The sequence below is a fragment of the Chenopodium album genome, chromosome 26 (assembly GCF_948465745.1).
Source record: "Chenopodium album chromosome 26, dcCheAlbu1.1, whole genome shotgun sequence".
Lineage (NCBI taxonomy): Eukaryota > Viridiplantae > Streptophyta > Magnoliopsida > Caryophyllales > Amaranthaceae > Chenopodium > Chenopodium album.
The window spans coordinates 33,874,208-33,885,405 of record NC_137859.1 but is presented as its reverse complement, the minus strand read 5'-3'; the positions used below and the strand labels follow the sequence as shown (position 1 = coordinate 33,885,405).

At 32.8% G+C, this 11,198-nt stretch overlaps 1 protein-coding gene and 1 pseudogene across 1 annotated transcript; one reads left to right on the top strand and one right to left on the bottom strand.

Annotated features, from left to right (window-relative positions):
- LOC145617075 (auxin-responsive protein SAUR22 pseudogene) lies at positions 1-411 on the bottom strand (annotated as a pseudogene).
- A 3,707-nt stretch (positions 412-4,118) lies between these two features.
- LOC145617900 (putative small nuclear ribonucleoprotein G) lies at positions 4,119-7,944 on the top strand. Its single transcript, XM_081672659.1, has 4 exons — positions 4,119-4,272; positions 4,400-4,422; positions 7,378-7,499; positions 7,599-7,944. The coding sequence occupies exons 1-4, from the start codon at positions 4,238-4,240 to the stop codon at positions 7,662-7,664; spliced, it is 246 nt and encodes an 81-aa protein (XP_081528785.1). The 5' UTR covers positions 4,119-4,237; the 3' UTR covers positions 7,665-7,944.
- Positions 7,945-11,198: the final 3,254 nt, after the last annotated feature.

Genomic DNA, 11,198 nt, shown 5'->3' with positions numbered 1-11,198 from the left:
TCAAATAACAACTTCCTCAAAGAGTTTCCTCATGTCAAACCTCCCATGGTTACTCTCCACTGCGTTAACCACTTCTTGAAAAGTCGAAACACTACATGGTACAATAAGGCCATTCTTTTGTTCAAACCCGAACTCATCATAAGTCTTCTCTAGCAAAATCTTGAAGAGGGGGTGAGAAAGAAAACTCGTGGGGACGAGAAATCTTTCCCTCCCCTCCCCAACATATACCGCGAAGAACCCTGTAGGGATCTTTGTGGGAGAAAATGAATCTTCCTCTAACGATCCCTTGACTAGCAAAGATTGTCGATGTGAATACTCACAAGAATGGCAACTATCAACTTTGTTGATCGTCGCCTTTGTTTTCTTGGAAAGATTAGACAAAGATTTTACCACTCTAATCTTCTTCAACATGTTTACAAAATTAACAAAAAAAATAGAGAGGAAGTTGAGTGGGTTGGTTGAAGGTTTAGAAGAAAAAAGAGAGGTATTTATATTTGTATGTGGGAAATTGAGGGGGAATGTGTGTCTTTTGTAAGGGTATCATGTTGACTTAAACACAATAAGGTAAGGAAATAAAAATAATCAATCAATCATTGTAGGGTGTAAGTTCTTTACCTTGTTTGTTTCTTTTTAATAATAAGCATATTAGTTTGATTGACTTCTTGTACAATTTGATTCGTGTACTTTTTTTTATTAATTTTTTAGGAAAATTAGTTGCAATTTCATGATATGATTTGCTACTTTGATTGAAGATGATCTATGTTTTTCCTATAAGAATACATCCTTTTAAAATATATATAAGGATTAGGTAAAATATTCCTTGGGGTTTAATTTAGAGTTTAGGATGAACAAATTTGCCGATTACGGCCAATTAGGCTAAAATATGTATATTATAATTAGCTTGAATTAAAAAAGCCTAATGAGGGTTATGTTAAATATATGGTTGTAGTTAAAGTTGTCCCAATCCATTGACTATTTGGATTTCTACTAGAAATAAACATAAAGTTTAAAAATTATGGTGACTTTGTATTGCTAAAACTTTCAGCAATTGGTGGAGTGATTAGTTATATTATTAATATGTGACTTGCTAATTTGTTAAAGAGTACATAGCCGATTAATATGTTATGTACGGAGTATTTTGATTGAAAAGTGGCTTTTTGTTTATTAATTAGCAATTTTTTTTTTATACAGAGTATCAATATTCAACCAGATAAATTTCGATTTGAGTAGGAATCGACTCCACAAAGAGTTTTGAACACAGCAAGATTAACCCAAAATTGACTGAGTCTAAAAAAAAAAGAATTATAATAGGCGGCTCAAAACTAGCTAAATCGTTTTTCTATGATTTTGAAGTTTGGTAATTATATGAGAACGATCTCAAGATCACACGAAATCGGAAGGGAAGCTTTAACCACCTGAGCTATCTCTCACTCTCTATGAACCCAGTATAATAAGAAAGTAGTTTTTCATTTTAGTTATTATAGTGCATTTTATTCACTTGATATCTATTAATTTGAACGTTTTAATTTTTAATCTAACATTATCTTTACTAATTAAAACAAACTATATTAGTTGTAACTTGAATTTGAGTAACACTCTTAATTAATATGAACGTATCTTATAAGAATATGTCATTAGTTTGACCGAACTAATCCGTGATTGAAATTTCTTGGTCATGGTCATTGGATTGTCGATATAAAACCAAGAATGACTCGAGCAAATCAAATTATCAGATTTTTCACACGTCTTACTCAAAAATCAGGTAAGATTAGTGGCATTTTTAATTAGTAGATGGTAAGTAACGTTATGTTACAGGGCACATGGGTAGAGTATCTCAAACTCAAAGCTTGACATCATGGTTTAGATGTTTGGTACCTTATAGTACTTCTAAAGTAGATCAAAGTTTAGACCACAAGACATTTATGTAACACCAACTGCTCTACCTTCAATCATGCCGTAAATTAGTTATAAATCAAGAATTAAAATAACTAACAACTCCAATTTTTCATGTTCATCTTTGGTTCAAAAAACTAACAACCCGTAGTTAGTAACAACTAGTGGACATGATTAATAAAATAAATAGCCAAAGAAATACTTCCTCCATTCATGTTTACTTGTTACGCACCACTTTGGCATGCTCACATTTAAGCCTTGTTACGCATCACTTTGGCATGCTAATTAAGGAGGATCTTGAAAGTACTGATATCCTATTCATATGCAAGATCTTTCTCATCATCTCTTAATCTCAAGCAAGGTCATAGGCTATGTTGATGAGTAGCAAAGACGAGGAAGAAGATGGCCCAAACCACGTACGATCGAGGTGTTCAGTCAAGTGAATAAGGGAAGAAGCTCCTCTGAAAATTCATGGACCTTGATCTGATTTTTTTGTAGGTACGAACAAAATTGGAGATAAATGAAGAAACTTAGCCCATCATTTGCTAGAATGTTTCAATCGTCCAAGGAAAAAAAGAATAACTACGTTTATTAAGTTACAATAGGTTAGATGATTGTAGTCCTTGTTATGTATTATTATGTTAATTAGTTGTGCTAGGTGCCTAGGTGATTATTGGTCTAAATGTGTTTGTAGCTCTCAAACTCATGATAGGCTAATGGTGACGGATATCTTATCTCTAGCTTGTTTACATCAACTGCTATATAATATTAAAATATCGAATTAGTTATGGTGAGATAAACCGAATGTATATAACTTGTTGGGTGGTTGGCTAGCTTTGCCGGCCGGTAACATAAACAAAAAGCTAACGGCATCACCGAAAATTATAAACCAAAAGGTTTAGGCGTTTAGCTCATAGCATGTACTCTATTTATTAATTTATACATATAAAATACAAAACAAAAGTAGCTTATTAGTAGTTTAGTACTCCAAACAATCCCAAATAAAAAAAAAAAAAGGTTCAACGACTTGAACCCCACAACGTGGGATATCTAAGTATACGACGAAGTACGGCTACCAAAATTCTAAGGGGGCAGATTCTTAACATTGGACATGCATGAAATTTGTATTGAAATATTTAAAATATACTTTGAAGTACTTAATTTGCAAATCTACATTATTGGTTTTGGGCCAGCATATATAAACAAAGGAAAAGAATATTTTTTTGGTGTGAAACAAGCATTACATGAAGCATGAATCCTACAATAGGATTACAAGTTTGATAAGGTCCAAATACAATAGGATTACAAGTTTGATAAGGTCCAAATATGAGATGCTTAAGAAGGATGATGCATGTATGTTAGAACTTAGAAGGATTATATAGCTAAGGCTAAGGTATGGAGATCTAATATGGAGTATATTTGATAAGCAATATGTAATTAGCAATGTCCATATTAGTAAAACTATCGAAATGATATTGATATTATTTTTAGAAAATGCTATTTGCAATCTTAAGAAATGTATTTAAAAAGTTACAAATAATTAAGCATTAGCAGTTTGTTTTAATCGTAAATTTCAAAATGCAAACCATTATTAAAACTGTACTCGGTATTATTTAATTGTTTTATGATTTGTCAAATTAATTGTTAACGTTCTCATGTATTAGGATTTTATGTGTACACTAAAAAAAATACAATTAGAAATTAAAGAGGGGGGGGGGGGGGAGGGGGGAAGGTAAAGAGCCCTAATTGGACTCTAGTCCTATCCAAACCTTGCTAGACCAATAGGATCCGGTAGGGTATGGGCATGGATAAAAAAGTCTGGTTACGGGGCTAGGTATTGTTAGACCCTACCCATTGTTGTCCATACTCCTTAGTCTTTACAGGTTATACCTTACCTTTCATCTCATCCATCTTCTAGTCTTCTCCCTTTCACTCCTATTTTCCCTTCCCACATAATTTTCTTATAAGGTTACTAACAAAGAAAAATTATTTTTCCAATTTTGTTTTCACTTGAAATTTATTTTTCATGGAGAATCATATCCCCAAAAGTTTTTTCCTGTTAAAACAAACGGAGCCTTAATTAAAACCAGAAAGACAACCCATGTACCCATCCATATTCATATTCATATTCATATTCATGTATGGACCATCACAACTCTGAGGCCTATATACTGAGTTATTGGCCTTTAGAAGTTATAAAAGCCAGCCCAAATCATCAATCAAAAACAACAGAAAAACCCCTCTTCTAATTTTAGGGTTTATCAATCACATTTTCCCTCTTCATTCATCTTTTTCGTACTCAACTTTGGTTGCTCTCTTTCGTAAATCTGTCTAGGCTTCAAGGATGAGCAGATCAGGCCAGCCTCCAGATCTCAAGAAGTCAGTATTTTCCCCCTTTTTTCTTGTTATTTTTCAATTTCTCTTTGATAATCAATTTATCTTTTGATTTTTCTACAAATTTGTCGCTAATTCTATATTTCTCTCTGTTTTTTTTGGTGTTTTACAGGTACATGGACAAGAAGCTACAAAGTAAGTTTTCACCATGATTCTATTGATTCAATTCAATTTAATTTTTTTTTCCTATTTTTTTGGTTTATTGTGTAAATAATTTGTGGGTATTTCCAGTATTTTGCGCAAACTGTAAGTTCTTAGAGTTGGGTGATTTATGATTAAGTCAAATGTGGTGATAACTTGGAAATTGATGCTGGTTTATATACTTGAACAAGTGGAAAATTCGTGTTTTAGTAATATTTGGGGATTTAGATTATGAATTGGTTGTTGAACTTTTAAGGAGTGAATAAGAATTTTTGGGAGATTTGATGGGTTAAGAGAAGCAAATTATTAGCGAATTATCCCCCAAATTAGTTCCTAGTGTAAGTAGTGCAAGCAGATTGATCAAAGTCATACAACTCGTGGTTTAAGGTTTGATGAATTTCACCTTGAGATAGATACTTTGTAGGTGTTAAAAGTGGTATTGGAAAGGATTATTTTGTGATCGTCTAAGTGAAATGACTAATTATTACTTGGAATAGTTGACTCTAGTATTTAATATTCTGTTATAGTTCTTCCTAATTACAAAAGTCTGTGAGTTGCAACTACGATCCTTAATACTATCACAGCTTTATGCATGGCAGATGAAGAAATGAGTTTTTTCCCTGCTTAATTGTCAATGCTTCCCCTCTAATGTCTCTTAATTGTGTTATTTGCTAAACTGAGAGACTTGCATGATCTACCATATAATTTTAGATTCTAAGTTGTGCCAAACTCATGCTAATTTACCGGTGGCTATCCAGCCGAGGAGAGGGGGGGGGGGGGTTGTTGGGGACATGGTTTTTACATGAAAGGGAGAAGTTTAGCAACACACCGCCGGGGTGTGTGTGTGTGTTACTGTTGGGGAGATGGAACTTACAAAAAAGGGAGAAGTTTATAGTAATACTTGTAGATTTTTGTTGCCTTCAACATAGTGCAAAGTCTGCATGTTACTGTTGCTCAACTACTCAAGTAGTTTGTTTGAAAAACGCTACCTGTTTATTTCTTTCTTACTTCATTTATAAATAGAACAGTAATACTTAGTTGAACCTAGAGTTAAGGTGCTGGCTTTTCCAGATTTTAATTGCCACCTCCCAAAATCAACCGTGACATGCAAGTGGACAACCTCACTGATTCACTAATAATTAGTGCCTAGTGGTGTATTTTCCTGAAGCTGTAAGGTAGTTAGTGAGAGGCACTTTCGTCGGTCTTTGAAGCCATATTGGCTAGGAGTTATACCCAGTACTTGTCAGCATCAATGTTGTCCCCTTGTTCTTTCACTTCATACATTTTTGCCTAACATGATTCATTTAAGGCTAAAGATGCAACGAACCAGATTTAAGACTATTCAATAATTTCAGAACACAAAATGTAAATAAAGCAAGCTGTGGGTGTTGTAGGACTATAAGTTGGCAATTTCAATTGCAGTGGAATAGAATTATAAAAACTACAGAGATCTATCTCAAGTTTACCTCTCACTTATGATTGTCTGCTCGTCTTTTCCCGGATGATATTGTTTTCCTACTATTCCCTCAGACAACGGAACTGATATTATAAAAGTCCTAGCTCCTAGGGTAAATACCACCCGTGTGTGCCATCTGAGGACTGGACCCACACTTGGTGGATCATCAGACTTCTTTTTCTCAATTAGCTAAGTCACCTCATCAGACTTTGGAGGTCCCTCTGCCTCCACTTTCTCTATATACTCTGCCACAATCTGATCTTCAAATTCCTTGAAATGCTCTTATGCTTCCTCCAGCTCAAACTCTTGTTTTTCACACTTACTCAGTGTCCTAATTCATCAAACTTCGCTTTGAACTCTACTTTATTCCATCTGAAATAGTCTGTTCATGTTCGTTGTTAAATGGACATTTAGCATTGAAATTATATCACATTCTATCACTTAAGTTTTACTATTAACAACAAGGAAATAGGACTATATAATTAGTGCTAAGGAGTAAGGAAATAATTAACTAGATTAAGAAATCTTGAGGGATCACCGAAAAGAAACTTGCAAGAACTGAAAGATATACCTGCGAGGAGCGTATCCCAATCGCGCATATCCTCCAAAATCTCTTCACACTCCCTCGAATCTCTAGCGAATCCTTTTTCAGTTGCTTCCTGGATGATGACATTCCATTTTTTTTTCATCCGTGTTGAAATATTCATCCTCATCATCCTTTTGACAACTATATCCTTTGCACTGTACAAGTCAGGAATATCATCTGTTGTTTTACCATCCTCGAACTCTTACTCATCTTCCCGTCAAAAACTACATCATCCAATGGACTGAATCGGAGCTCTTTCGTCAATTCGTCATCAGTATCTTCATGCTTCCCTTTTAATATCCTCGCCAATATGGCTTCAAAGACTGATGAAAGTGCCTCTTCATTACCATTCATGGTTTTAAAGATTTATAATCCTTTAATTTGTATTGGACAGAGGTACTTTTTGGTAACCTTCTTTGAAGTTGAGCCATTCTGTAGAAGCGATGATGAAAGGTAGGTGGATTCAAGTTGTACAGCTTGTACTATTATATGGTAGGTCAGTCATAGCCCTCATAGGGCACACTTCAACATGATAATAAGAGATGTCACATGTCAGGACTCTTCTATGGTCAGAACATCAAAAAAAAACTTTTAGTTGCTAATGTATTGCTCAATTTGCTTATTGTTAGGTGTGTAAATTGATTTAAGGTCATTTGGTATTGAGTTTGCTGATGATATCCTTGCTCTAATTAAGAATCACCATAGTCAATAGTTACTGTTCTCAGTATTGATATATTCTCCAAGGACTGATTTTTATAAAGAAATTATTTATATCTGGTGTTGAATTTGCTAATGGTATTCATGCTCATACCATTCACAATTGTTACGTAACTCTCTGGATTATATGTTTTTGAGTGACTGGATTCTATGAAAAAAAATTATTAAACGCAAATCGGCTCTTGTGCAGTCAAGCTGAATGCAAACAGGATGGTGGTGGGCACACTTCGTGGATTTGATCAGTTTATGAATCTTGTGGTTGACAACACTGTGGAAGTCAACGGCAATGAGAAAAATGAAATAGGCATGGTGGTGAGTTAAGAATTTCCCTGATTTCTAATATTTTGTCAATGTATTATTTGTATTTTGATTTTAGACGCTGATTGACTGTCTCATTCTCTGTTCTACTAGGTTATCCGAGGCAATAGTGTGGTCACTGTCGAGGCTCTTGAACCTGTGAGCAAAATGATGCAGTAGTGACATAGATCTTATGAGCAGTATCAAAAGTAATTAGAACTTGTATTTTAATCATACTCATCCTGAGCTCTCTGAGTTGAAATTTTCGTAAAAATTTGGAGCAAATTTGTGTTTTGTATATCAGCTGTGCCTTTGGTGTAAACAGCAGCTGGCTGAAGTTATATTATCCTTGGAAACACCAAAACACTGATGATTAGAGAAATGTTTGACATAGCAGTATTTGCTTATTGCGATTTGCTACATATCATATATCATCCAGGGTCTTGTATGGATTTTTCTAGCTGAAAGTTCCCAAAAGGTTCAAATGTGATAAACAAGATCCTGCTTGTATTATTTTGCCTCTCTGACCTCAATATCCCTTCTCGGTCCATTGATGACATTGATCATTGTTAGGTGCTCATGGATCTTGTTAGTGGCCTAAGTACCTTCTGTCAGACACTAGTTTTAAAGTTGTGTAGAGTTTCTCTTTGATAATATTGGAATTGTATCAAATTCTGTCAGAAGTGGAAGCAGATCCTCCAACTAGCAGGTCATTCTTGATTTTAATTTAGTACAACCCAATGGAAATATCATCATAGTATTACTTCTAGTAAGTAAAGTATCGTCTTTTCTGCTGTATCAACCTGCTAGAAATACGAAGTATATTAGTAGTACACCGGCTGTATTTTCCTGTCAAAAGAAACCTTGGCTGGACATATCCTCATGTCTAGCACAGCATTGAGGCCAGGGAGCATTTGCAACACAAAGGTTACAATACAAATTTATCAATAGTTTGCCTCCACTGCTAAATTTTCACCACTGCTATGAAGCCAAAAGCCAAATTAGGTACATATTGTGAAGTTGTGAATTGTGAACTTGTGATATTGTTATTTGTTTTTTTACTCTTGTAAAACAGAGAGGGGCTAAGATATCTATTTTTCTTACTGAAATCTTATCTGAATCTTGTAAATTGGAGGGTCAGAGAGAGTTATTCATATTGAAACATTATCAATTCATTTAAGTCAGATGGTCCTTCCATTAGCCCATAGTTCCATCTTATAATATTTTTAATATTTACATATGTGATAGATAGTTGAGGTAAAAATGAGGCATATAAATCAAGTTATATTCTATATCAGATCAATGTACATATTTGGGTCATATCAATATACATAATTACTCTATAATTTGAGTAATCTGATATGCATATATTCTGTAACTTGAATCTTGGTGGAAGAACTTTGAATCAAGTCAATTTTGTCATGTTTAGTGAACAATGAGAAAGTGAATACTCCATCTGTTTTAAAATAAGTGCTTAAGTTTGACTTTTACACTATTATATAAATTGCTTTTAACTAATGTTGATGTTTTACATAAAATCAAGGAAAAATTGTCAAAAATAATACAACACTTTTAGCGGTCCGCTAAAAACAAGTCAATCTTTTAATTATTTCTGAATAATACAAACTTTGAGGGGTATCCGCTCTAAACAAGTCATTTTACCTATAACTTATTTGGCCGGTCAATTTTTTTTATTTATCTTATAAACATGTTTAATCGTTTTAAAAAAATTTTGCAATATCATGTGCTCCATATAACATTTTCATCAAGTAACTAACCGGTTTTAACTTATTTAAAGCGGATACCCCTCAAAGTTTGTATTATTTAAAAATAATTAAAAAATTGACTTGTTTTTGGCAGACCATTCAAAGTTTGTATTATTTTTGACAATTTTTCATAAAATCAAACATTATTTATTGATATTTGTTAAAATCGGCTGAATGTATAGTTTTCAAATACTCTATATCACATTTTATAATTTACACAGATTGATACTAATAATTTATTAAACTATTAATCAAAGTTTCGCGTTGACATATATGCCACTCCACGAGACACTTATTTTGAAACAGGATAAGTAATACACAAACCTTTATAGAAGGCAAATATATGATCAATAAAGCAAATGATTCAACAATTTCACTATTTGTTTGCCCGTTGTGAAAAAGATTTTCAACGTAAACTATTGTTTTGCCGCTCAAGTTGAGATTGAATTTGAAAGAAAAAAAAGCCCCATTTTAGATTGTCGTCTAAAAAAGCCCATTTATCCATCTTTTTATGCCCCAAACATCAAACACTATGCTCTCTCTAATTCACTTTCCCATTTTTCAGTGTCTTAAAACGGACAAATCATAAAATAAAGTTGTTAAATTATTTTTATTTTATTTTTAAAGCCTATATTATCGCATGTTTGCTTCTTTGTCCTAAAATAAGGTGTTCCAAATATTTTTATATTTTTGTTTTTTTGTTTTTGACTTTTTTCTTTTCTTTTTAGAAGTCTTTAGTTTGGAGGTGGGCCATACACTTGAGATAATCCCTAATTTTGTTTACATGTGGAAAGGGGAGTATTAATTAAGCTAAGAATGGTCTTCCTTAATTGCTTTAATTAATGATTGGCAACTAGCTAGGATTCACGACTAGATCAATCTACTACACGTTTTAGATGAAATGTTTGTCAGAAAATCTTAACTTGCCAAAATGTACATACATTGTTAATAGAATATCACTTGTTTAAGATGAACTTGTAGACTATAGTCAACATATAATTATATACTAAGTTTGCATGGATTAAGAAAGAAGTCCATGCAAGTCAGCTAAATCATTTGATAGAGAATATGTCTTCATAGGGTCAGGAAACTTGTCCCATAATTTTTATTTATTTTTTATTTTTTATTATTATTTTTTTTGACACAAAGCTAGAAATAGATTAATCAGGTGACAAATTGTCCATGAGTACATATGACATAATCTCAACAGAGCAATAATTAACTCATATATACTTAGCTTGCTCGCTCAACCCCGTAGGGTACTACTAATCTGTGTTCTTTCAAAAAAATAAAAAATAAAAAAAAAACTATGTGTAAAGATGTATTATTATCGAATTTACTTAAGAGATATTTAATCGAGGATTCAAGGTAAATGATAAATAATCCTACATTTCTTTGGGAGTAATTATTGTGTCTATTATAATGACCTTTGCACTAATAAGAGTAATAAGTAATTAATTTGTCCTTTATTTTTTTGGTCAGTGTTGTTTTAAAAGATAATCAAAATTATAGGACATTCTTGTAAAATTAAATTAGGGCAAATCAGTATTCTCATCATTTTGTTTAAAATGTCTCCTAAAGACATTCTTGATAACATAGGGCGTATATTGCTTCCATCTAAAGTACTGGTATAACGGTTATCCAACCTTAACTTAATACTATTTTAAATTTGGTTTTTTGCTGTCCAATGTTGACCGTATCAATGAATTATAGATTCCAATATTTCATTAAACTACCCTTAAAACATTGTTAATTTGTTAGCATTAATAAAAGAAGAACAAAAAAAAAAAAAAAAACTTCGTACCAAATGTTTGATATCTAATGTCTAATAAGTTCTTATTTGATCTTTTGGAATGAATAGAGCTAAATCGAGGTGAACTAAATTAAATTTAATAAGTTGAAATGAAATGAAATGAAATGAATAGAGTAGAGTTGAAATGAAATTCCA

Excerpts from the sequence above, each read along its gene's own strand:
- LOC145617900 (XM_081672659.1), top strand. The coding sequence starts at position 4,238 with ATGAGCAGATCAGGCCAGCCTCCAGATCTCAAGAA. Across the intron at positions 4,273-4,399 it reads CAGCCTCCAGATCTCAAGAA|GTACATGGACAAGAAGCTAC; the intron begins GTCAGTATTTTC and ends GGTGTTTTACAG. Across the intron at positions 4,423-7,377 it reads CATGGACAAGAAGCTACAAA|TCAAGCTGAATGCAAACAGG; the intron begins GTAAGTTTTCAC and ends GCTCTTGTGCAG.